The 27,407-nt window shown below is 51.3% G+C and overlaps 1 protein-coding gene across 50 annotated transcripts in view; it reads left to right on the forward strand.

Annotated features, from left to right (window-relative positions):
- MAP4K4 (mitogen-activated protein kinase kinase kinase kinase 4) overlaps nucleotides 1-27,407 on the forward strand; it is a 196,224-nt gene that overhangs the window by 109,707 nt on the left and 59,110 nt on the right. For all 50 annotated transcript variants that reach the window (XM_036355263.1, XM_036355265.1, XM_036355264.1 and 47 more), the window contains exons 4-7: nucleotides 17,304-17,429; nucleotides 18,649-18,759; nucleotides 23,837-23,927; nucleotides 25,350-25,480. In XM_036355263.1, coding sequence (XP_036211156.1) covers nucleotides 17,304-17,429; nucleotides 18,649-18,759; nucleotides 23,837-23,927; nucleotides 25,350-25,480 — 459 coding nt within the window. The remainder of the gene's footprint in view (nucleotides 1-17,303; nucleotides 17,430-18,648; nucleotides 18,760-23,836; nucleotides 23,928-25,349; nucleotides 25,481-27,407) is intronic.

Raw genomic sequence — 27,407 nt, forward strand, 5'->3', positions numbered from 1 at the left:
TTTTCTAAATGTTACTCCAATGACTGCTTCCTAGTTTAAATTATCGTTATATAGGACCCGAGTATAGATTCATAGCCAAACTAAACTGCCCATGTCATAAACTTCTTGAAATTGCTTCTTTGATTAGTTGCTCAATGTCCAGTGAAAATCTATGGTAAGAACATACACGATGTCTTAAGTTTACATGCCAGCGAAAGAGCTTTTAGAATAAAAGCTTTAATTCTTTAATTGAAGAACCTCAGCGCCCCCACCCATGCGCACACACCCTGAGAAGGAAGTGAGAAACATCCTGTGGCAGAATCCCTGCCTACGCACTGTGCTGCCTGTGTAGTAACCTGTAGAACAGAGGGCTGCGTGTAGCGGGCTCGGCCTAACACAAAGTGAGAGGAACAGCTGGCTAGGTGAGGGCGAGGTTTCTAGCTCCCACATGTGCAGTATGTGGGCGCGTGGCGCTTCGGCAGCGGGAGGCTCGGCTCCCGCAGGGCCGAAGCCCAGCCTCTGGCCAGAGCACAGGCTGAGGGGGAGGCCCTCTTCCCGGCCCCGCTGTGCCCTACATCTCGGCTGGGCACAGACTGACTCTGTCCCCTACAGCGAGTTCAACCGTGTGCCCAGAGAAGGTTTAGAACGTGCCCTTCCTGACTGTTTAGTCAGGGGCACTGATCATTTCCCTTAGATTGTCAGGTAAAAAAAATGACAACAGCTAACAACAATAGCTGTTGAGTCAATGAATCAAAATTATACCTATTTTTTGTCAGATCAGCAAAAAATATATTTTTTTGGTGTGCCACAGAATTTTAGTAGTTAGTTTATGTGCCGTGAAACGAGAAAGGTGGAAAATCACTGCCCCAGATTTTAACTCTACGTGCTAACACAGCAAGATACAGCCCAAGTCATGACCACCGTATTCTGCCCCAAAGCTCCTGTTTGTTTAATCATTCACTTTACAGGTTTACCTTGTCCCTTTGAACCTTGGGCATTATATGTTGTTTAGTACAGCGGTCGCCAGCTGGTGGTCCGTGAGGTCCGAAAGGTTGGCGACCGCCGGTTTAGTATGTGTTTGAGGTTTGAAATGAACTCCAGCATCATTTGTGTTGAAGTTTTATTTAAAACTGCGGTGAGGTGAAGGGAGTGGGTCCCTGGGTCGCCTGCTCTCCTGGGTCTCAGCTCTGCCGGCGCAGTCTGGCTGGATGGGCACCTGCCTGCCGGGCGGCCCTGCGGCCTGAGCCCTGCCGGTTGTCGCCAGACCCAGGGCCTTTTCCCGGCCTGCAGCCTGGGCCAGGCCTCCTCTGCCCTGTCTTCTGTAATGTGCACACACCCTCGGGCGGGCAGTTCTTCCTGCACATCCCCTGGCTGGGCGGGGAGCTGGCAGTCCCGGGAGAAGCTCTCAGGGTGGTGTGTGCTGGCCTTCGTGCAGAAAGTAAAACATGCGTACGAAAGTGCGTACGTGGTAAGTTTGGTAAATTTCAGAGTGAACACACTCCACTTATGAACCAGCAGTTCGATCAAGAAGCCCTGGTGCCTCTCCCGGCCACTGGCCCACCCCGTCCCTCGGTCCTGGTTCCCGCCCCAGAGCTGCCGGTTGCGTGTTTGTACCTGGAGTGAGTGTTGGCGGGGAACCACGGGGCTGCTGTCTGGCTGCTTTCGCTTCGCCTTGTTCGGGAAGTTCGTTCTCGTTGCGGCACGTGGGAGTCCTTGGTTTCTTCTCGTTGCTTTCAGTGCGCGGTCCCGCGGCCGCTGAGAGAACAGAACGCCTCTCTCCTGCGGGGTGCGGAGCACCGGACACAGGCAGCTTCTCCGCACAGCAGGTGCGGGATTGAATCGTTGTTGACCTGGTGTAGGAACTCTGCCTCTAATGAATACAAGATGCTGAGATGTGCGCTAGGGAAAACGCCCACCTCTTTATTCCTCGAGTTTAGATTCACTGCTTTTCTGATTTGCGTTTATGGGCTCAGCTGCAAGAGTCACGAGAAAGAGGAGGGGAGGTGGCTGACTCGCGGCGGCTCGAAGTGAAGGGCCACGCAGGGACTTCTCTTGGAACTGCCGGCTGCCTGGGCAGTGGTATCCACTCTGTCGGGTTGTCCTCCTTTTGTGAGGCTGGCTAACTTTTCTACTGACCCTGCTGTTCTTACAGCACGTGCCCTCCCACCCACCCCTCCCCCATCCACCCCGTCCTGCCCAACCTTTCGGACCTCACGGACCACCAGTTGGCGACCGCTGGGAGTGTGGGGTGAAATAAAGATAGGGAGATGGAGCCCTGACTGGTTTGGCTAGGTGGATAGAGCGTTGGCCTGCGGACTGAAGGGTCCCAGGTTCGATTCCGGTCAAGGGCATGTACCTGGGTTGCGGGCACATACCCAGTAGGGAGTGTGCAGGAGGCAGCTGATCGATGTTTCTCTCTCATCGATGTTTCTAACTCTCTATCCCTCTCCCTTCCTCTCTGTAAAAAATCAATGAAATATATTTAAAAAAAAAAAAAAAAGATAGGGAGATGAGCCAAACAAATGAAATTCCAAGCAAGCTTGTGTCCTTGGCCCCCTCAACCCTCACATCTTCAGGTGGGAACTCCCTCCGGGTCTGCGCATTCTCCTTCAGAAGACAAGGGTGTTTGTAAAACAACAGTCTTTGGTATGGTGTTTTGCCATAACTGAGAGAACAGCAGTAGCTGGTAACTTAGGTTGCGGAACATGTTTTGTGGTATTTCCTGAGGATGAGTCACCCTCCCAGGTGCCTGAAGGTGCTGAGTTCCCCTGAGGCTGGCCCCGAGGGTCCCTGGTGATTTGTTCTCCTTCAGTTGTTTAGAAAGAAGAACACAGTTTACCTGTGGAGTCACTGCAGCTGTTTGTTCAGAAGGGAGAGGATGAGACAAGATAGAGAGACGAACCTGGACCTGCAGAGTGAGCGCCTCTGCCTGGCCGCCTGCTGGACCCATCCATCCCCTGTGTGGTGTGTGCGCTTTCTCACCGCCTCCCGCCCCTCCGCTTGCCTGCAGGGCCTTCCTTGTGAGAGTTGAGTAGACTAGTGCCCTGTCTTGCTGTGTCTGTGTGAGTGTGTTATCATGAATGACACCATGGCTCACAGGGCATGGGAGAGGGGGGCGGGGAGGGGTGGAAGGGACAAGAGGGTGTGTGACATTTGTGATCCAAGATGCTTCTTCACAGGAAGTCCAACCAAGTACATTGTTATTTTCTTCAAGACAAGCCCCTGCCTTGCTAGTGACACCAGTTCAGCGTTTTCCTGGGTTTCTTTTCCCCAGTAGGAGAGTGGGGAGCAGGTGCCCATTTCTGCTGACTTTGGGAGAGGGGCTGGGTACTGTGTGGTGTGGGCCTTTCAGGAGTTGTGGCCTGGGAGCTGGGGTGAGTGAGGGGTTCTGGCTTCCTGAGGTGCTGTGGACCCAGCCCTCCGGGTTCTGGGAGGTCCTCACCGATTCGTTGCAGCAAAGCAGAGCGCACCCACGGCGAGGCAGGGTCCCTTAACTGCTCGCCTCATCTCACTTGGAAGTCCAGGTCTTTCAGGCCTTTGGATTTCACTGGTTAGCTCTGCTTATCTGGGTGGTAAGCAAAATTAAAATTTGTTCTCTTCTTCCCCCAAGAAAGCTTTAGTGTACTTACAGTGGTGAATTTTATGGTATAAAAATTATCCTATATAATAAAAGCCTAATATGTTAAGTGTCCAGTTGTTCGTTCAACCAATCAAAGCGTAATATGCTAATGATATGCTGAGGCCGCTCAACCACTCACTATGACGTGCACTGACCACCAGGGGGCAGACATTCAACCGGTTTTCCAGTTGCTATGGCATGCACTGACCACCAGGGGAGAGACACTCTGACCAGTAGGTTAGCTTACTGCTGGGGTCTGGCCAATCGGGACTGAGCGAGACACGCCAAACACTCCCTGGAGCCCTCCCACAGTCCCTCCCCTGCTGGCCAACCTCCCATGTCCCTCCCCGGCCCTGATCATGCACTGGTGGGGTCTCTCGGCCTGGCCTGCACCCTCTCGCAATCCAGGACCCCTCGGGGGATGTCGGAGAGCCGGTTTCGGCCCGCTCCTGCAGGCCAGGTCGAGGGACCCCACTGGTGCGTGAATTTGTGCACTGAGCCTCTGGTAGTTTAATAAAGCAGTTGAAAAACAAGTTTAAATGACTTCTAGACTGTTGTTTTTTTTTTCTGTTTATAAAAGGGAGATGTTTTAGGTAGAAAATATAGAGAAATAAAAATATGGATGAAAGCTTTTCATAATGTTATCTTGGCTTTATTACTGTTAACATGTTAATGTAGGCTTTTGTGGTTTCATATTAGAAATCTGTATATGCATATACGTGTGAAATTACTTTGAAAGTGACAGGGCAGCCTTTTCTCTAACATTAAAGGTAATGTACTCATCTAGAAAATTGGACATGGGAAAAATGTTTTTGTAATGCCCCACCCCCGACCCCACTCTCACCCCACCCCCCCAATAACGGTAATTGACTTTTTGGTGTGTGTTCGTCTTTTGTGGATTAAAGCTATTTGTTATTGCTGTTGATTATGTACTACATTTAGTTTAAAAATACTTTTGTATTTATTCTAGGAAGACGGATTTTCCCGCCTTGTCTAGTCTGACACCTCGCAGCCTCTGAGCTCCTTGGTGGTGCCCCGGGCGCTCTCTGTCCCTAGCTCTGTTTGCACATGTGGCCTTGGGCTCGTTGGCTGCAGAGCAGGCCGTTGAGTGAGTTCGTAGTGCTGTGGGATTGACTAGAAGCCTTTTCTGTTCCAGTTGTGTTCTGTGTCTGGTGTTCCAGCTGGCCCACAGGACCTTGAAAGGTGGGCACGCCTCACCAGTGGACGCCATGGTCACTTCATCAGTATGTCTCCCTGGACAGGTGCTCCTTAAATGGCAAGGTGTTTGCCATTATCTTTATGACTTTAATAAAGAACACTGAAGTTAGGGAAGCACAATGTGCTTACACAGAGCCTGATGACCTTGAAATGTATGTGCTATGTGAAACCTCTTTGATAGCTTCTGTATTTCTACTGATACTTGACTTCAGTCTTCCATCAGTTGATAATTGCGGTGGTTCAGTCCTAGCATTTGCTTATCTGTCATCTCCAGCATCCATGGCGGCATTGCTGTGGGAGGGAGCTAGGCTGCCAGCTGCTCTCTGAGCTGCACTGTGACATCACGTTGATGGGCGGACACAGCTGGGCGGGGCTGCACCGGCCCCCAAATCGTCTGGTCTGAGAATGACGTTCTTTCCTTTCCCCCTGTAATGATAAAAACGATTTTGTTTGTAATGAAATCATGCCAAGTATACTTCCTCGATAGAGAAGACACAGCGATTCAAAGAGCCAGGGTGTTTTCTGTGCAGACCTGAAGATCTCAGTGAGTTAAAAGTACCTGTAAACCACTTAGTCCAGGGCCCGTGGATATGTGCTCATTTCTTCATCCTGAGTTTATCAAGTAGCCATTTGGTATACCACGTAGCAGAACCAGCGCTGCAGACTTGGGCCAGACAATCCGAGTGAGTTAGTGTGATCACGTCTCACCAGATGCATTTCTTAGCAGTTCCTGTACGTTTTTAGAGGGAAGATTTCATGGTAGCACTGGGGGTTTCCTTTATGTGGCTAGTCACTGTGTGTGCACTGGCTGAGTTATGTTTATGTCAGAGGGTATGAACTCTACATGCTGTAACTGCAGTCTGCAGGCCTTCCCCCCCTCGGCGCTGGCGCTGGCACTGGTGCGGAAGTGCTCTCTGATGGAAAAGGTTCAAATACCACTTAAAACACCAAGGTCTCCAGAATTTATTTATTGTAGCTAAGATTTTATGACTTTTCCCCCAAGTAATTAAGGATGTCATTGTCCTCTGTTAAAATTAACCACTGAGGGGATCTTTGCTCTGAATAGCAAGTACCAAATTAACCGTTTATTTACTCTGGACCCTTAGCTCAATAGGCATTTCTCTTCCTTTCTTTTGCGGCTTTCCTTGTAAGGATTGTAAGCCTTAGGAACCTTACATTTTAAACTCAGTTTCCCCCATTCTGTGCCTTAGTCAGAGAAGCCGTCCAGCTACCTATCTAACCCTGCAGACAGGAGCTCCTGTGCCCACTTCAGCCCCGCCTCAGGGCAGGGGGGAGACCAGCTACTGAATGAATGTGCAGGGTGTGCAGACCCTGCTCTGTGATTGGGCACCATTGATGGAGTCAGGCGGGAGGGTCCCTGTTTACACTGAGCCTGGCAGGAAAGGGGGGTTTTTTGGGTTTCTCTCACAGATTTGTTTTGTTTTCTTGACACCTTTCTTAGCCTGGGCTCAGAACACGCAGGGAGATTTGCTGGCCTGGAGCAGCCTGCTTCAGGCTGCGTGGGGCGACTACTCTGGTCTGGATCTCCCTGAGGCTGCTGTCCCTGCCCCCTGGAACCAGCTGGTGTCCTTTCCTGACTGTCACTAGCCGGCCCTGCCCACGCCCTGTCCCCGCTCGCTCTTCCCAGTGCCCACATGCTGAGTCTGTTAAGAAGTGGGCGGATTGGCGGTTTGTACCAGTGGATAGGCATATGCAAGGGCGTGGCTCTTCCTAAAAGGCCAGAAAGGTGATGGCTCCGCCCGCCGTACCTTCCTTGTTGGGTCACAGCCGATGGTGCAGTTGGTGGTTCTGCTGTGTGGGCGTGGAGGGGTCAGCAGTCTCCAGCATGGGGATGTCCTTCCTGCCGGTGGGTGTGGGTGGTGAGTGGCCTTTCAGGCTCTTCACCGGAGAAGTGCTTTCCTTGAACATGTGACTGACTGGTTCGCATTTAGTGTCTGTGCGTCTGTTTCCTCGTGGAGCGGAGGTTCCATTGGAGGCGTTGGCCCTGCATGGTGTTCATGGTGGTGATTTACTTTTCTTTGTTCCTTTTTTCATTCCTCTCCACGGAGCAATCAGCCCCTCGTACCTCGAGGGTAGCCTGTGGTAGTTTGTGGTTCCTTTTTTCATTAAGGGGTTCAGTTTTAGAACAGTTACTTTGTGGTGGCCAGCCTGACTCAGGAGGCACCCCGCAAACTCACCCTGTGTTTGCTTTATAGTCCTTCCGATGCAGGGGGCCGTGTTCTTCAGGGAGTGTCCCGTGTGTTGCCCTACAGAACGCGTGTGTCCAGTCCAAGGCTGCCTGCCAGATCTCTCCAGTGAGGCCGCCTGCAGCTCACCCTCCCAGCACACACACAGTGTGGCCTCCTGCAGCTCTCCCTCCCAGCGCATGCACACAGTGAGACTACCTGCAGCTCTCCCTCCCAGCGCATGCACACAGTGAGACTACCTGCAGCTCTCCCTCCCAGCGCACACACTCACTGTGGCCGCCTGCAGCTCTCCCTCCCAGTGCACACACACACTGTGGCCGCCTGCAGCTCTCCCTCCCAGCGCACACACACGGTGTGGCCGCCTGCAGCTCTCCCTCCCAGTGCTCACACACACGGTGTGGCCGCGTGCAGCTCTCCCTCCCAGCGCACACACACACGGTGTGGCCGCCTGCAGCTCTCCCTCCCAGCGCACACACACACTGTGGCCGCCTGCAGCTCTCCCTCCCAGTGCTCACACACGGTGTGGCCGCCTGCAGCTCTCCCTCCCAGTGCTCACACGGTGTGGCCGCCTGCAGCTCTCCCTCCCAGTGCACACACACACTGTGGCCGCCTGCAGCTCTCCCTCCCAGCTCGCACACACACTGTGGCCGCCTGCAGCTCTCCCTCCCAGCGCGCACACACACTGTGGCCGCGTGCAGCTCTCCCTCCCAGCGCACACACACACTGTGGCCGCCTGCAGCTCTCCCTCCCAGCGCACACACACGGTGTGGCCGCCTGCAGCTCTCCCTCCCAGCGCACACACACACGGTGTGGCCGCCTGCAGCTCTCCCTCCCAGCGCACACACACACTGTGGCCGCCTGCAGCTCTCCCTCCCAGCGCACACACACGGTGAGGCCGCCTGCAGCTCTCCCTCCCAGTGCACACACACGGTGTGGCCGCGTGCAGCTCTCCCTCCTAGTGCACACACACGGTGTGGCCGCCTGCAGCTCTCCCTCCCAGCGCACATACACGGTGAGGCCGCCTGCAGCTCTCCCTCCCAGTGCGCACACACGGTGTGGCCGCGTGCAGCTCTCCCTCCTAGTGCACACACACGGTGTGGCCGCCTGCAGCTCTCCCTCCCAGCGCACATACACGGTGAGGCCGCCTGCAGCTCTCCCTCCCAGTGCTCACACACGGTGTGGCCGCCTGCAGCTCTCCCTCCCAGCGCACATACACGGTGAGGCCGCCTGCAGCTCTCCATCCCAGTGCACACACACGGTGTGGCCGCGTGCAGCTCTCCCTCCTAGTGCATTGCACACCTGCATATGTGTCAGGAGGAGGAAAAGTGGGTTGAGGAACATAATCCTTAATGAGCTTTTTTAGGCCAAAATGACTTACGACAGTTTTGTGAAATGGTAGTAGGCAACCCTAAAGTTCATATAAAGTGATTACTAACAAAAAGTTTGCTAAGCTCTTGTCTTCCTGATGATCTGAATGGAAGAGAAGGCGACCCTTGGCGTTCAGTTGCTGCTGCAGAGCTCCCGTGCTGCCGGTTGGGTGGGTGTGGACTTACATCTTCAGAATTTGTGGAAACCTTACTCTTGTTTCTTGTTTAAGTTGTATGACATCAATCCTGTTATTGCCTTATGCTCTAAAATTACAGATTTATTTTCTGTAAAACACTTTTTGTTCCTGCATGCAATTAATTCACATTTTAAACTCACATTGATCAGAAAGATCATTTTCTGATGACCTACAAGTATCACCTAGCATCGGCAGTTGTAGGTATTGTGTTCAGAACACGTCTCAGGATGGAAATGCTGCAATGTCGCGCAGCAGCGTTGATGTGTGTCCTGATGGGGTCCCGCCCCCACAGCTTGGGAATTCAGAAGGTGATTGCCAGTCTCCACAGTGCCAGCGCGCTTCTGGCTGAACCTTTCGTCGGTTCCTTCCAGTCTTTTGGTGTCTGGGTTTTGGGCATCTTTTCTCATTTTCCTCATGAGGGGCCCTGCGGCGCGTCACCGTGTCCTGTGCAGAGAAGGCAGCGCAGCTCAGCTCACTGCTCCTCTCCCGCACTAGACAGGTGCCTGGCGACAGCAGCAGGCAGGTGCGCTGGTGTGGACCGTTTTTGTGGCTGGCTGTTGGTTTAACTGAGCACTGGGCGCCTTGCTTGCCCTATTCCATCCCAGCGGTGAGTCTGGAAGCCTCAGTGTGTGCGGGGGATCACCTGCCCACCTACCGCTGCGGGGGGCGGTGAGCCAGAGGTGAGGTATGTCGCCGAGTTCACCAGGTCTGAGCTCACAGCTGTGTCAGGAAAGCTTTGTGTTTAGAATTGTCCCAAATGTTCAGTTTAGAAAGCAGAAGGCAAGTCCAGCTTTCCTTGGCACCGCGTGGCTGGCATCACAGGTCACCCAGCTGAGCAACGTGGGAGTGGTCTCCTGGGTGCCGAGTCCCACTTCCCGTGTGCCTGTCCTTGGGAGCCCTGGGCACACTCCCGCCCCCAGTCCCTTGGGGCTCCCTCCCTGACCTCAGGTCGCATCCTCATGAGGATGTGTGAGCAGGGCTGTGCGGTACTCCGGGGCCTCCCCGAGCTCCCACAGCTCCCGGCAGCTGTCTCCTCCAGGTCCTGTCTCGTGAACTCTGCTCCTCAGCTCAGATCCTCTGGGCTCTGGTGGGTCCCCGTCCCTGTGCTGCAGTCTGCAGGCCTCCCAGGGCAGCGAGCCAGGCAGCTGTAGGTCTTTCCTCGCATTTCCTGTCTCTCAGGGGTCACTGTCCTTCAATGCCTGATGGTCCGTGTCTTAGACTCTTTTATATGTTTTGTCTAATTTTAGTTGTTCCAGTCTCTCTTTTTAAAAAAAAAAAAAAAGTTTTTATTGATTTCAGAGAGGAAGGGAGGGGGGAGAGAGATGGAAACATCAATGATGAGAGAGAATCATTGATCGGCTACCTCCTGCACGCCCCCTACTGGGGATCGAGCCCGCAACCCGGGCAAGTGCCCTGACCAGGAATCAAACCGTGACCTCCTGGTTCACAGGTTGACACTCAATCACCGAGCCACACCGGCTGGGCGTTGTTCGAGTCTCTTTAAGGTATCCTCTGGCAGGTCCAGAAGATAAGACAGCATGGCAGGCGATCCTGGGCCCCATTTACCATCTGCTTTGCTCCAGGAAAGATTTAAGTGTGTTAAGTTTCCAACTCAAGAAGTTATGGGTCTGGAGTGGTACCATCATAGCAAACAGGAAGAAATGGTGATGAAACCAAGGTCAGCGCTCCCAGTGCCACGACCAGCAGAAGGCCGATCAGCCAGTAAGGTTGGGTTCTTCAAGGCCCCGCCAGCCTCCCGCAAAGGAAGTGCCTGCTGGAGGAAGCAGCCTGAGTGGGATTGACAGTGATTAGGACGGGTGAATGGGCTGAGGACAGAGTGGGTCACAGGTCATCAGAAATAAACTCATCTCAAACTTTTTTATGGAGCTAACTCCCCAACCTTAAACTCTTCTCTTATTCCCCCCACACCCCCAAGTTAGGAAAATAAAATGTCAGTTTAGGTAGATTGAAGAAGAAAGTATAATCCAGAGATAATCTTTGGTAACATTTCTTTTCTTCTTCCTGTAGACTCATTTAAACATGTAGTATCTAGACATACTTGCACACTGGTGTTGGGAATGGCAAAATGTTGATGTCAGGAACATACTGTCTTATAATCTGAGCATTTTGGTTTACTGCTCGCTTTTTGGTCTCATAATATAATTACAAGTTTGATCATGTAGGGAGGAAAATATTTTTCCTTCCACCCGGGTCCCTGTAACAAAGAGCAGATAGGCATGTGTATCTCCTATATGCGTGGGAACCTCACAAGAAAAATGACAACTCAGAGAAGTGGAACAGCCCAGACGCTTCTATACTTGGTTGGACAGAGAGGTAGTGTGGGGAGTAAAGTGCACGGGGAGGCTAAGGAGGGTCAGAGTCACTTATTTCTTATATTTTACTGAGGCCCAGTGCATGAAATGTGAGCATGGGGCGGGGTGTGAGCCAGCCTGCACCCTCTCCAGTCCAGGACCCCTTGGGGGATGTCCGACTGCTGAGGATTGGGCCTAAATCCATCATCCCTCTCACAATCCTGGACTGCTGACTCCTAATTGCTCGCCTGCCTGCCTGCCTGTCTGGTCACCCCTAACTGCCCCCCCTTCCGGCCTGGTCACCCCTAACTGCCCCCCGCTGCCAACCAGGTAACCCCCAACTGCCTCCTCCCTGCCGGCCTGGTCGCTCCTAACTGCCCCCCCGTCCCCCCGCCGGCCTGGTCGCCTCTTACTGCTTGCCCTTGCTGGCTTGGTCACCCTCAACTGCCCTCATCCCCCCGCCAGCCTAGTCTCCCCTCACTCCCCCCCTCTGCCAGCCTGCTCGCCCCGAACTGCCCCCCTCTGCTGGCCTGGTCACCCTCAACTGTCCCTCCTGCAGGCCTGGTCGCCCCTCATGGTCCCCCCGCCGGCCTGGTTGCCCCATGCAGCCTGCTGTTCAGTCATTTGATTGTCCCTCTCTAACCCCCCTGCTGGCCCGGTCATAGGCAGCCATCTTGTGAGGGTGTGAGGGTTAATTTGCATATTACCTCTTTATTATATAGGATTGATTTCAGAGAGGAAGGGAGGAGAGATAGAAACATCAATGATGAGAGAGAATCATTGATCGGCTGCCTCCTGCACACCCCACACTGGGGATTGAGCTTGCAACCCAGGCATGTACCCTGATCGGGAATTGAACCATGACCTCCTGGTTCATAGGTCGACTTTCAACCACTGAGCCACGTCGGCTGTGCGAGATAAGAGTTATTTTAACAAGGTGTGCTGTACAGATTCTCTTGACCTCAACTCCCTGTCTCTGGTGATAACTTTTTTTCAATTGGTAAAGGGAGGACATCTTTAAAGTGGGAGTTTTATCTCTTGCTTTCAAAGGGAGGTCAGAGTGCCTGTATCTGCTGTTTTTCAGGCACTTTTAGTTAAAAATATCCTTATGTCAGAGAAGCATGTTTTGGGTTGACATATTCTGGTTTCCTTTAATTAACCCCTAGAGTGCCTGGGAGCGCGATCACACTCCTCCTGCAGTGTCACTATTAGATGCTAGTAGTTCACTCTTTATGTGGGAAAAAAATTTGAAAACCTTAACTCAAAATGCCTTGGCAATTTTAGCACAGTTCCTAGGATACCGGTTGGCACTCAAAGGGTTAATCATCAAGTGTCTTAGTGGAGGATTTAATTTTGGTCACACTGGGGTTTACCTGCAGGATTTGTTTCCCAATTCAGCCAGGGCCTAGGTTTCAGGTCCTACTCTTGGTTACCACACCTTAGGGTCCCCAGTAGCAGGTCCAGACATATCTCGGAGGTATTGTGGGTTCCCGGTCGCCGCCGTGAAGGGACTATCACAGTAAAGCACGCCACAGGCACTTTCTGGCTTCCTGCTGCGTGTAAGTTATGTTCACATTGCACTGTCCTCTGTTAGTGCGCACAAGCATTGTGTCTACAACCCCAAGTGTGTCGTGCTGGCCGGGGGTGGCTCAGGTGGCTGAGCATCTCACCAAGCACTGGGAGGTCATGGCTGGGATTTCTGCTCAGGGCACAGGCCCGGGTTGTGGGCTTGATCCCTAGGAGGGGGTGTGCAGGAGGCAGGTGATCGATTTTTCTCTCTCCCTCTCCCTTCCTCTCTCTCTAAAAAAAATTAATAAAACATATTTAAAAAATTTAAAAACCAAAGTATATACCTTCATTTAAAGATACTTTATTGCTACATTGGGTGGTGAGCACACGGTGCAGAATACAGATCATGGTGCATAGAAATGCGCACCTGTGTGACCTCATGAACCAGTGTCACCCAGGAAATATAATTTTAAGAATGTAAATACATAAACACTTTATTGTTAAAAATGGTAACCACCATCTGAGCCGTGAGCACAGGGTAGGGACCGTCCGCCCCTCGGGCCCTGTAGGCCTGCGGAGTCATGTGGTCTGGCCTTGCAAGGCATTGGGGCGCGTTAAATGTCTGACCAGTTCCAGCGGCTAAGGTTTCAGTCGGTAACTCTGGGTGGCCTCGATTGATGGTGTCAATATCCACATGGCCCTGGGCAGACAGGAGGTTCCCCACCCCTGCAAGGTAGCACATGGCCATCTTTTAGCTGGTGGAGGGGTCGCCCGACGCTGGGGCCGTGGCTGGCAGGCAGGGCTGCTGGAGGCGGAGCGGCTGTGGTAACGCGGAACAAGAGGGCAGCAGTGAGCTTCCCGCAGGACTGCCCCCTCCTCTCACTACTGCCCGCCCTCCTCTCACTAGTGCCCGCCCTCCTCTCACTACTGGCCGCCCCTCCTCTCACTAGTGCCCGCCCTCCTCTCACTAGTGCCCGCCCCTCCTCTCACTAGTGCCCGACCTCCTCTCACTAGTGCCCGTCCTCCTCTCACTAGTGCCCGCCCTCCTCTCACTAGTGCCCGTCCTCCTCTCACTAGTGCCCGCCCTCCTCTCACTAGTGCCCGCCCCTCCTCTCACTAGTGCCCGCCCTCCTCTCTCTAGTGCCCGCCCTCCTCTCACTAGTGCCCGACCTCCTCTCACTAGTGCCCGCCCTCCTCTCACTAGTGCCCGACCTCCTCTCACTAGTGCCTGCCTTCCTCTCACTAGTGCCCGACCTCCTCTCACTAGTACCTGTCCCCCTCTCGCAAGTGCACGCCCTCCTCTCACAAGTGTTTTTTCTTGAGTAAGATGTCATACTGATCCTCACTTCAGTTATGTTGATTTTGTAGTTTTCCTCTTTGGTTTTTATTCTGAGACTGATGATCTTAGGAGACTGGGCTGATTAATTTTAAAGATCATGCCATCCCCTCCTCTGACCAGGTGACCTGAACTTTGTTCTAAAATCTTTTCTGCATAGTTCTGTTCACCTTTGGTTGAATTGTCAGGGAATTTAAGTGGTATAACATGTGTCTGGGTCAAAAACTTAATCTTGGTGAATTCAGTGTGGTGGAATGATAATAACCTCAGCTCTAGCTGCGTTTGCCAAGGAAGAGGTGGTCTCATTTGTCTCCCTGGTCACAGTCACACAAACTTACAAACTGGTTTTAAAAACTGATTATGTTCACTCTAAATGTATGTGCACTGACACATTTGGTGGTGGAACCTGCAGAGATATTTGCACATCTCGTTCGTCACCCAGCTGGCTGGGTGCAGTGAGCCTCCTCTTTTGTCCACCTGCTGACGAGGAGTGAGTTCTGGAGAGGCCTGCGGGAGGAAGGCCAGCCCAGAACATTGCCGGTCCTCCGGCTTCCCCTCCTTAGCGCATCACCAGTCCGCCTGTCTCTCTTCATGTAGTTACTGCCGTCAGTGGAAGGAGAGAGCATGTAGGTGACAGCAGTTTAAGACAACATTTTAAGGAGCCGTTTGAAAAAAATTACTAATGTGCACCCCCGTGTGCTCAGATGACGGGGTGGGCGGCCTTGTCACGTGACTCATCCACAAACCCATAGTTGCTTTTGAAAATTACCACTGTTCTCTGGTCTCTCCTCCCCCATCTCTGGCAGCCAAGGGAGGCAACAGAGAACTCCTGCCCAGCCTGGGACAAAGACCTTTTCTAGGAGCTTTACTTCCGCTGATTGGAGTCCAAATGCTAATTGGCATCCGCTGCATTGAATCATTGGTGGGGCCAGCAGCTGCCGGGCTCTGGAGACATCCAGCAGGGGCCTGACCTTTCTTTCCAGAATGTCCTCTCGCCTCTCAGTTTCCCTAAACTCCAGCGCTTCTTCCTGCGTGTGTGTCTGGTTGTGGCCTCCCGGGGGGGGGGGGCGGGGGGGCCTCCCCACAGGGGTGCATACACTTGTCTTGTCCGTCTGCCAGTTCCTCTCTCCTTTCATGTGGGGTTTGTTTAAAATTCCAGTTCTCGTCTGTTTTCTGTTGTGTCTTCTGAGGCAGGTGGTGGTGGGGTGTGTGTATATAAGTGTTGGGTTGAGACCACCAAACGTGTTCTTAACGAATGGTTAAAGGAGGCGTGCACTCAGCTGGTTCATTAGTACTTTATCTAAAGACAACATAAGCCCGTGTCAGTCAGTCAGGCATCAGTCCTACCTACGGCTCCAGCTGCAGTCGCTCAGAGTCGATGGCAGGTCCTGCCTCTCAGACACTCTCTCTCCACCACGGTGGGCGCTCGTTACAGGTGACAGTGAGCACTGAACTCCCTTTTGTCTGGTAAGATGTGTGCTAGTCACTGTTCTGTAATCATAGCAGTGAGAGAGGGGTGCTCCTAGGTTAGTGATGGCGAACCTATGACACTCATGTTTTTTGGTTGATTTTTCCTTGTTAAATGGCATTTAAATATATAAAATAAATATCCAAAATATAAGTCTTTGTTTTACTATGGTTGCAAATATCAAAAAATTTCTATATGTGACACGGCACCAGAGTTAAGTTAGGGTTTTTCAAAATGCTGACACGCCGAGCTCAAAAGGTTCGCCATCACTGGCCTAGGTCATGGTTTCATTACATGTGTCTGCCCGCACCTTAGCTTCCGGGACGCAGGCCGCCCAGTGCCCGTGTGCCCGCCGTGTGCCAGTGTGCACCTGTGTTTCACACCAGTGGGCAGCACTGAATTTAGGCCTGCAGAGGAGTGTAAATGGGTAAGAATTCTAACTCGATTGGAACCCATCCCCAGAGTCCTCATGATCCTGTTGTTGCTCAGACGCACCGCCAGGGAGCAGAGAAGCAGCGCTTGCTCTCTGTCCTGGGCCCTGGAGGCCCTGGGGTCCCTGCTGCTGTGGGTGGGGGTGGGGCTCAGCGCTGGAGGAGAACTGAGTCTGCACAGTGCACGCAGCTGCTCAGTACTTACGAAGCGATTGCCTGCTCTTACCACAAACGACGTTCTGGTCAGCGTTTCCATTTGTCCTGCCCTGACTCAGCATTGCTCTTTTCGTTTTCCTACAGCCTTTACACCCCAGGTCCTTGTAGGTTCACTGATGAGTATAAAGAGAAAAACAAACCTCCAGTTCGCTTTCTAATGACCTAGCCCCGTGTAAGGAACGTGGAGGTTGGCTTTTCGGGCCGATGTGTTTCACTGCGGCCTGTCTCTGAGGAACGCATGCCCCAACAGGAGCATGTTAGGGCCGTGGTCATGTGCCGACTGCTGTTAGGAATCCCTCCTCTCAATTAGCCTCATTAGGGACACCCTGGGCTGCTCAGGAGCCCACAGGCACGGGGCCACGCGCTGGCGCAGAGGAGAGCAGCTCCGTGCGCCCTGTGCCCACGCCGTGGTGGCAGCTCACTGTCCCCTGCATGAGGGAGTGGCGGACAGAACTCAGGTCTGCGCTGTGGATGGATTGGGCGTCTAGTTCCACTCGGGCCTGCCCCTGTGCCGCCAGCTGATGTTTTAGTATGAAGTTCCTTTGAAGAGAGTCTGTTCTGTCGCCCTAGCCAGGCTGAACACTCATTCTGTTTAGCATTAAGGTAGCATCCTAGTTATTCAGCGTCGCATTTTTTATTGTTGCTCTCAACATGGCCCTGTTGAAATCACAGATGAAGTGATGCGCATTTGGTGTGACTTTTCTGTGTACAGGGCTCGAAGGATGGTACAATGTCCGCAACTCAATAAATGGGATGCATCACAAACAGAGACAAAAATCACATAAGGATCACTGCACAGGCTGTCAGTGACTGTGCTTGCCACAGGACTTTGCTCTCATTCGCAGTCATGACCTCGTGAGGCACATGGCAGCTATGCCTGTAGACCAGTGGTTCTCAACTGTCCTAATGCCGCGACCCTTTAATACAGCTCCTCATGTTGTGGTGATCCCCAACCATAAAATTATTTTCGTTGCTACTTCATAACTGTAATGTTGCTACTATTATGAATCGTAATGTAAATATCTGATATGCAGGATGTATTTAGGCGACCCCTGTGAAAGGGTCGTTCGCCCCCAGGTTGAGAACCGCTGCTATAGAGCATCTGTAATATGCTCATGCTGGGGCAGACGGAGGCCACCATTTGAGAATTGCTTTTCTAAGATGATTCATGTTTGTTATGTGTTTGGTTTCCAGTGCAGTGGTGTACAACTGGAAGTTTCTCTTTAAAAGATGGTTTCTTTCCCTCTCTGGTCTAGCTCAGTGGCTAGAGCGTCGGCCTGCAGATTGAAGGATCTCGGATTCGATTCCGGTCAGGGCAAGTCGCCGATTCTTGACGCAAGGATAGCGAGAATGGACTGGAAACTTCTGTCACTGCCTGTGGGGAGGGAAGTAAAGTCGTGCACATTATCAGAAGCCACACATTCTGTTTTTATTTTTTCTTAAGGATGAAGAGGAAGAAATCAAACTGGAGATAAATATGCTGAAGAAATATTCTCATCACAGAAATATTGCCACATATTACGGTGCTTTCATTAAAAAGAGCCCCCCTGGACATGACGACCAGCTCTGGGTAGGCACTGTGTCCGTCTGGGGGTTTCCTCGTGGGCCGAGTGGAAGGCAGCAGGGACCTTCCAGAGGGGGAGACAGCAGAGGAAAGGGGCTGGTGTCTGGGATCTTTCTTGGTGGACATTATACTGATGTTTATTTTGATGTTTTCACTTTGCCTGTTTCAGGAATAAAATGGCATGTTTTAAAAACAATGTAATTAAAGAGCAAGGAAATTAGGATCTTGAAAATAAAAAAATAAAAACTTTAATTATGAAAATTAACCAGTTAACTGCTACGTGTCCAAAACGAAACCATCCTTGCGTCTGTAGACGCTTATGGCATACAAAGGGTTAACATGGAAGCTATACTGAATGAATCTTTCTTTATTACCTGGAAGTGAGAGACAGATCACAAGAAAACAAACATATCAGTAATTTTTAAAAGTATTGTTAATAATAGTTAATTAAAAACAATAAATTCCAGGGAAATTTCTGGACTTGACACATTCAAAATTCTCTCTTCTTAAACACATATATATTCAAGATGATGAAACAGATATTGTCAGAAATATGGTCATCACATTAGTTACGCCAAAGGCTCTGGACGTAGAGAACAGTAAAAGAGATCCGTCCTTTTCCTATGTTTCAAAAAAGCCATTGTAGAAAATTTGCAAAATTAAGAAAATGCAAGGGAAATAGTTACTTTCATTTCAATTGCCCAAATGTCATCATAGTTAAAATTTTAGTTCAATTCATTTGATTTTTCAGGTACTTAAAAAATATACTTACGTTCATGTTGTTCAAACATTTAGATACAGTATATAATATAGTTTTTAAAACTATGTGTTACTTAAAAAATAGCATTTCTCTTTTGTTCTAAACCCAGTCAATGTAAAATAGTTTGAGAATCGTAACAGTCTGATTTTGGCACATGAGAAACACTGTTAGGGAGTATTGTACCAGGTTTCTGATAATGGGCGCTGATTAAGAACAAAATGGTCCTCCCATCCCGCGTGCGTGGGAGAGAAAGGCCCGGGCTGGGGGCTGGCGGGTCAGCAGCCTGTCGCCTGCTCCAAATGCTCAGTTACTGCTTGGATGGCGACATGCTCTCAGTAATTTGAATGCCTCCAAAACGGACGTGTGCCTGGATCTTCAGGAGGGCAAACGGAGGGCCGGCTCCTGGGTGTGTGGGTGCCCATGTGCCTGCCCAGCGTGTGAGTCGCTGTGTGTTTCCACCCGCAGCTGGTGATGGAGTTCTGTGGGGCGGGGTCCATCACGGACCTGGTGAAGAACACCAAGGGGAACACGCTCAAGGAGGACTGGATAGCGTACATCTCCAGGGAGATCCTGAGGGTAAGGACCGGCGGCTCTGGTGCCCGGGATCTGGCATTTCCTCTTCACGGCCCTCGCCCAGGGTGTTCCTCGAGTTATAACTGCACAGATCGCTCTTGTCTTGACAGCCAAGGGCTCTGTCTCGCTAGCTGGCTTTGATCGTTTACGCTTCATCACGGTTTAGATCTAAAGACCCAAAGTATTCTGGCAAGTATCTAAGAAAGCAGATTGAGAGAGGAAACAGTTTTTTCTGTATCTCCCCGAATTCACCTCCAGGTGTTGAGAAGTCAGAGTGGAGGGGAGAGAGAGCGTCCTGCTTTTCTCTGAGAGCCCGTGTCTGAGCCTGCGGGCCAGCGGTGGTGCCGAGCACTGGCACCTGGTCGGGGGCCGGGCGCTCGCTGCTAGTCTGCTGCAGTATGCGTGAGGGAAGGTTCCAGTGTTACTGCTGCTTACAGCGCTGGAGGCTTGTCTCATGATCTTAGAGGAAGTTTCTGCACTACTATTACAGCAGCTTCTGAAGATCCCTCCTGGTGGCAGAGCCTCCCTGACCACAGCCGGGGAGCCTCTGGCCGGTCGGCGAGCTTAGCTTCCTCCGTGCTTGCCCCTGGGTTACACACATGAATGACTTGGTTTGATTTCACTTACCCCATGTTCTACTGAGTTAAACTGGAATCTAATTGTTAGGCTTCTCTCACTAATACAAAAAATTGTTACTTTATTTGTAGGTGAATTTATCCCCATTTTTATATTGAAGTTTCACAGAGGACTACAGGTTTAAAAAATGCCAAGTGGAATTCATAGAGATAGGTTTTAATTTCTTTTTATTTAGATATTTAAAAGCCCAGTGCACGGATTCGTGCTCCAGTGGGGTCCCTCAGCCTGGCCTGCGCCCTCTCGCAATCCGGGACCCCTTGGGGGATGTTGGAGAGCCAGCTTCAGCCCAATCCCTGCAGGCCAGGCCGAGGGACCCCACCGGCGCACAAATCCCTCCTTCCCTCTGAGATTCATTAGGCTGTTCCATGTTCCATGCCTATGGTTTCCGATCCTGCATTGAGCGTCTGCGTCCTGGTGGCCGGTGCACGTCATAGCTACCGGCCGGTTGCTTAGGCTTTTATATAGTAGGTCCTCGGGTTACGTCAGAGATCCGGTCCTACAGCGCAACGTCACGCAATTTTCGCCGTTAAGTCGGAACCCACCTACATAAGCGCCTACATCACTCACATGGAGCACATACACAGCAATAATGAAGTAAAACAGTAAAAAAAGATTAAAAGAAAGATAACAATTCCTGACCTTTACTTGTGGTAAATAAATAATAAACAACATAAAGCACATATGTACATACGTTGAAATGACGGAACTTTATTTTTTATAAACGGGAGATGGCGACGTAACCACAAAACAACGTACGTTGAGTCTGACGTACCCCGAGGACCTGTGTGGATTTTGCACAGCCCTTGACAATAGGAAATTCCCTTAAGAAAACTAGTTGTGTGGATGAAGTGGGAGAACCATCTATTTATAGTCACATTCAAATTTTATTATGAAAGCATCAGGGCTCTTGTCTGAGGCTACCACGGGGAGCAGGTTGTGAGGTGGGGAAGGCGTGTGCCTGCCCTCTGAGATGGAGCGCAGGGCGCACGTGTGTGCGGTCAGCTGTAAGGAAACAGCCTGGTGGACAGGAGGGCCCTGGCTAAGGCGGTGGCTGCTGGAGTCCATCAGACCTGGTGTGAACCCTGCCCTGCTGCTTACCTGATGTGCACCCTTGGCAGCGTCACTCAGCTTTCAGGACTGCCTTTCTCACCTGTGAGATACACGTACCAAGCCTTCATCAGGAGAATTAATGTCAATGTATCGGAGTCATTTAATGTGAAACGTGCATACACAGCTAATGCTCATTTAATATTACTTGTCCTTACTCTGTTAGAAGCACACACACATCTTTCCTACATGTAACTCCAGTGTAGGATTTCTCAAGCAGAGAACTAGGTTTCATTGTAAATGTCTGAGCCATCAAATAAATGTATTTTAAACACATTTCATCACAGGCAGTTTCATGCTTTTTTTTTTTTTTTTGCTTTTTTTCTCCAAGAGCTTGCAAGGCCAAAGCTGGAACAATTTTTTTTTTTTTAAATATATTTTTATTGATTTTTTACAGAGAGGAAGGGAGAGGGATAGAGAGTTAGAAACATCGATGAGAGAGAAACATCGATCAGCTGCCTCCTGCACACCCCTTACTGGGGATGTGCCCGCAACTAAGGTACATGCCCTTGACCGGAATCGAACCTGGGACCCTTCAGTCCGCAGGCCGACGCTCTATCCACTGAGCCAAACCAGTTAGGGCTGGAACAATTTTTTTTAAATTGATTTCAGAGAGGAAGAGAGAAGGAGAGAGAAACATCAATGATGAGAGAGAATCATTGATTGGCTGCCTCCTGCATGCTCCTTACTAGGGATCGAGCCCACAACCCGGGCATGTGCCCTTGACCGGAATCGAACCCAGGACCCTTCAGTCCACAGGCCGATGCTTTATCCACTGAGCCAAACCAGCTAGGGCAGTTCCATGCTTTTATGTGCACAGGCATACGTTGTTTGCCTGGTGTGTGCACTAAGCATGTACTGCTAGCCTGGGTGTTTGAGGTTGATAGACATCATGTTGAGATGCAGAAGTGTGTTCCTCAGTGAGTGTGTGACTTGTCTTTCCTGTGACAAAAGTCTGAATGAACTTAACACACCAGCCTCTGGGATCCAGAAGCAGACACCGAAGCAGGTGTGTATTTATCATGAAGGAATTGCTAGGAGTCGTTCTGGTAAGGAGAGGGCCGTAGATGGGGAGGTGAGCTCTCTTGGGAAAGGAAGGCTGCGCCCCCGCAGAGGCGTGGGGACCCTGGAGAACGTGCGGAGGGCGGGACCTGCTCTCGCTCCTCAGTGGGGGTTGGTCCGAACGCTGCTGCGGTGAGGTCCCTCAGAAGGTGTCTGGAGTGTGTAGAAAGCTCCTGGCGGCCCACTGGACCTCTTGAGACCAGAAGGTTTACCGACATCCCAGCACTTTGCATTCAGTCTACACGGCAGTCACGTGCATCTAGGCCAGTGGTCGGCAAACGGCGGCCCCTTGAGTGTGGCTCTTCCACAAAATACCACGTGCGGGTGCGCACGTACAGTGCGATTGAAACTTCGTGGCCACACTCAAGGGGCCAAAGAGCCACATGTGGCTCGCGAGCCGCAGTTTGCCGACCACTGATCTAGGTGGAAACGGGCGTTTTTACTAAGGGGCACTTAGAGCCTTTCGCAGCCAGTGCTGAAGGCCGGCTTTCGACCGCTCCTTGTCCCCTGTCAAGCAGTGAGATAGTTGCAGAGACTGCTCCCCAGCCTTGAAACCGATTCATTGTCTGGACTGTTTCCTTGTGTGTATTGGGATCTGTCATCTGTCTCTGCTAAGAAAGAATCGTTGCAGCTTGGTTTTTGATATGGGAGCAGCAAAACACACACGTGCCGTCCTCCCAGGCACGCCATACAGGAAAAATGTGTTCACTGTTCAGAGCCGTCCTGGCTCGGGGTGGCACTGGTGACCAGCTGTTGGCCACGCCTCCGCAGCGTCGGTGCCCGGTGGCCACCCTTGGCCGTACACAGCACAGGAGACACGCCTCTGTATGTTGCCCGTTAGGAATAAGAATACCCAGGCCACGTTTGTCTGAGGACACGGGTACTTGTGTTTGTTGCTAAGATGATGCTATTAAGGTGTAAGAAGGGGGTTTGTGCAAATTATAGAATAAATGATGAACGGGAGTAGTACCAGTAGGAGGTAGGAAAGAATTAGGGAAGCTACGTGTTTTTTGCCTCTTCCTTTGCTGCTCACAGTTGTTTCACACTGAGAGGAGGGCTTTCTTCCTAACTGGCCCTGTGGTGGCTCATATGTTAGTGCCTCTCCCCCCGCCAGTGCCCGTGGCCAACCCTGCACCCCTCCCCCCCGACACACACACACGGCTTCACACGTGGCTGGTGGAGGCCGTGGGCAGCCCTGTGCTTGAGAAACAAGTGTTCTAGAGCAGCTGTCTCATTTACTTCACAGCCTTCAAAGTCATGATAACAATAAAACCCACAAGCAATGGAACAGGAAAGTCAAACCCTTCTCTTCAGTCCACCCCTCGGAACTAGCCCTTTCCCAGTGAGTTGGCTGCTTGTATGGGAAGGAGGCGGGCTCTCGATTTCACTTCTCGAGCTAAAGATGGGGCAAGTAAAGGAGTGAGAGAATGGGGCATTTTATCTTTTAGACCATATTTGGATGCAAAATGTAGTTGTGTTCTTGCTCCCCTCTCAGAAGAGACTGCTCTCGGGCTTCCTTCCAGATACAAGGTCATCAAAAAGCACTATATGCCAGGAGGTTTCTCTCTCTGGGAAACACATACTCTAACGCAGTGGTTCTCAACCTTATGGCCCTTTAAATAAGTTCCTCATGTTGTGACCCAACCATAACATTATTTTCGTTGCTACTTCATAACTGTAATGTTGCTACTGTTATGAATTGTAATGTAAATATCTGATAGGCAGGATGGTCTTAGGCGACCCCTGTGAAAGGGTCATTCTACCGCCAAAGGGGTCACGACCCACAGGTTGAGAACCGCCGAACACAAAGCTCTTTTGATGGCTGAACTATTTTGCATTTGGGGTAGAGGTGGGATGATGGGCTGTGTGCTGGGGGATCCAGCTCACCTTTGCTTTCCCCTGGGATGTGTCTAGTTCAAACATATCTCGGGGTCACCCCCTGAAAGATGGGTGCACAGTGTGGGAAAGGCACCCCCGGTGCACAAATAGCACAGGCTGTAGCCGCGCGAGCACACGGTCATCCACAGCGTGTCTCAGGGCAGCTGGAGCGTGGTGGCGCTACCACAGGGACCTAGCCCACCGGAGCGGAGGGTGGGCCTGTGCTCTGCCTGTGGGGTGCTGTGAGCAGCGTCTCCCGGGAAGCGCCGGAGCGAATCGGATGCTCTAGCTGTGGTCCCAAAGTCTGTGGCCCGCACACGCCCTCCGAGGGAAGGCTGTGTCTTGGTGACTGACTTACAGAGATAGCGACTAAGGTTCAGTCTGTCTTCCTACTCAGGGCCTGGCGCATCTTCACATCCATCATGTGATTCACCGGGACATCAAGGGCCAGAACGTGCTGCTGACGGAGAACGCAGAGGTGAAGCTCGGTAGGTGACGGAGGCGCAGCCGGCAGCACCCCTGCCGTGGGCATTAGCCAGCCTGCCGCCTGTGCCCGCACTGTCTGTGTCTGCGCTCTGTGACAGGTCATTGCTTAGCCTGGCTCCACCCTTCCATCATGTCTCCCCACCACCATCCCCACCCCCGTTCTCTGTGTAGCAGACAGGCTAGAGTCTAAGTCAGATCATGTCATTTTCCTGCTTCAAGATCACTAATAACTTTCTATTTTACTTTGTGTAAAAGCCACATTTCCTGTCATGGCTCATAAACAGCCATGGCCCTGCTGCTGCTAGCCTCCTTCTGTGAGGACCTCACCCTTCTTCCTCAGTGACTGACTGATTTCCTTGGGACTTGCCTCAGGGCCTTGGCACAGACTGCCCCCTGGGTCGAAGCTGCGGTGTTTTCTTCGTCCTCATTGGCCTTCGCTGACCCTCTGATCTGTGTCGGGTCCCGCAGCCTTGTTTCCTCCAAAATAATGATCACAATTCATAACCATTAAGCTATTGTTCACTTATAATTCTGACTCCTTTATGAGAATATAAGTTCTGGGGGTACAGCCACCAGGATTGATTTATTTGCCGGAATGTTCTTACGCAGCGCCTGGCATGGTGCCTCGAATGTGGTGGGTGCTCGGTCACACGTGCGTAATGGGGGTGGAGCCCATGGTGTCTTCCTGGACAGGGTTTGTGATGGTTCTCTGTTCCAGTGGCTCTCTGGGTTTCCGGTTTCCCTTGCCTGGATCTCAACTCTCTCGCACCCACTTTCATATAATACTCCTGTCAGATTTAAACAGGTTTAACCTTGTTTTCTTCCACTAAGTCATCATGAAAACTATGCTTATAAGAAATTAGCCCACCTTTAAAAAGTTGTAGGTGCAGCAGCTAGTCCTGAAAAGTGAGATCTCATCATTGACCTTGCGTAGCGCCTGCAATGACTGGCCGTCTGTGGAGGAATAGTCTGCCTAGTTGGGATCCCTCCCAGCTCAGACGGAGGCACTGGCACGGCTCCCTCCCAACGACACAAGCCATGTGTTCCCTGTGCACCCGCAGGGGGGCCTGCGCATCCCTCAGTGGTCACTTGCTGACCGTCACCTGGTCGGTGAGCCTGTCTCAGGAATGTGCACGCCAAGAGCTGGCCAGGTGGCTCCTCAGGCTGATCCGCAGGCAGGAGTGGAACCTGTGCCCTGGGAGTGATCTCGGCTCGGAGGCGACCAGGCCTGGCAGCTTCCGGGCAGGAAGAGGGCTGCTGGCTCCCTCTGGAAAGGCTGCTCGTCGTGCGGTGACCGGAGGAGGCTGCGTGTCAGTGACGTGTTCCTGCTCAGTTTGCTCTGAAGACACCTCCTCCGAGTTCCCGTGGTCTTGTGTTTGACTTGTTAGTTGTGTTTCACATTTTCTTTTTTTCTCCTCTTCCAGTCGATTTCGGAGTGAGTGCTCAGTTGGACAGGACTGTGGGGAGGAGAAACACCTTCATAGGCACCCCCTACTGGATGGCGCCTGAGGTCATCGCCTGCGACGAGAACCCAGATGCCACCTATGACTACAGAGTAAGAGGCGCCTGCTTGCTTGGCTCACTGGGTTCCTGCCGTTCCTTGAGGGACAGGCCCTGCTGATGCACTGCCCACCCTCATCCTGCCTGCTCCCTCGGGGAGGGAGCCTGGGCCCCTGTGCGGGGGTAGCACTGTCAGCACAGCGTTTCAGCGGTTCTCAACCTGTGGGTCGCGACCATCGGAAAACACATATAGCATGTCAGATATTTACATCATGATTCATAACAGTAGCAAAATTACAGTTATGAAGTAGCAACGAAAATAATTTTATGGTTGGGGGTCACCACAACATGAGGAACTATATTAAAGGGTCACGGCATCAGGAAGGTTGAGAACCACTGGAGATGCTGCCTTCTCGTGTCCATTCTGCACCATCACTGGTCTTCTTACTAAGGAACAAACTGCCTCCAGGGCAGCCTGGGCCACTGGGCGGATCCTGTGACAGAGCTCCGCCTTTTATCGGGTCACAGTGTGTCTGCATGACTGCAGTGCCTCCAGGCACGTGGCTCAGCTGTGCACGTCCTGATCCTGACGGAGAACCACATTTGACCCTCAGACTTGGGTTGAATATATTAACCCAAACAAGTTTTTAAAAAGTCCCCTGGCCTTATCTAGCAAGTCAGAGTGGTTAATGTACCTGTTTAATAACATTCAGAATTGAGTTCACGTCATAACACTGTCCATTTCCACAGTATCTATATATAAAAGGGCCTATGCAACCATTACGAATGACCAGTCGACTGGTTGCTATGATGCACACTGACCACCAGGGGGCAGATGCTCAACACAGGAGCTGCCCCTTGGTGGTCAGTGTGCTCCTACAGCCAACCTCCCATGGTCACTCCCCCCAGCTGGCTCCAATCAGTCCCAATCGCTGGCCAGGCCGAGGGACCCTGCCCGTGCATGAATTCATGCACCGGGCCTCTAGTTTATTATAAATACCCAATTAATGAAATTTACTTTAAGCTTATGGTGTAGAGGAATATGCATTTTATTTTTTTATTTTCTGAAGTTATTTCAAATAGATTATAGATTCTATGACTTTTCACTCTTTAATACATCATTCTGAACCTGCAAAATTTGCAAACATTTTCCAGTATTTTCATACATAAGTAAATTAAAAATAATTTTTAAAGACAAAACCCGTAGTTAGACCCAGCTGATCACCTGGATTAGCAAGGTTGGCTCAGAGGAGAGGTGGTTGGCTCCACCGCACTGGGCAGGGCCTGCTGCGGAGGTGGTCCCAGGTCCAGGTGCTGCACCCTCCCTTGCTCCCTGCAGTACGGAAACCTCCATGGAACCAAGGAGAGCTGTGTGGGCCTCTCCTCAGTCCTGTGATCAAACATACGTGTTTGCACTCGAAGTAATTACAGTAAAACCATGGAACTGAACAACTTTAGTGATTCCCATGTTATGAGAGCATATAAACAAAAGAATGCTAATGACAGCAATCCTTCATTAATTACTGTGAAAGCCTTATTTGGATTTTGAGAAATTGGCTGATGAACCTTTATTCATTCATCATCCATTGTTTATGGAGTGCCTACCACATGCCAGTCACAATTCCAGGGACACAGAGGTGAATGAAACAGATGAAAATGCTTGTCCTCGTGGAGAACAAAGTTAAAATTCAGCTTCTAAAACTAAGAAAGGATTCCATGCACAGAAAACCCTTGACCTTAGTGCTCCCTCCTCAGGAGTAGGCAGGGCGGGAGGGGCCTAGTGGGGTGACTCTCGCAGTGGCCACAGTGTTTCCTCCGCAGGGGTCGGGCCTCACACAAAGGGCCCTCCGGCCGTTCGCTGCTCAGCACCCTCATGAAGTTTGAGAGGTAAACGTAAAAGGAAGCATATATTAGGGCCAGGGATCTAAACGATCTAATGCTCATAGAGAAATGAAACACTGGACAGAAGAGCAGGCCGCGGG

The sequence above is a fragment of the Myotis myotis genome, unplaced genomic scaffold, assembly GCF_014108235.1.
Source record: "Myotis myotis isolate mMyoMyo1 unplaced genomic scaffold, mMyoMyo1.p scaffold_m19_p_22, whole genome shotgun sequence".
Classification (NCBI taxonomy): Eukaryota; Metazoa; Chordata; class Mammalia; order Chiroptera; family Vespertilionidae; genus Myotis; species Myotis myotis.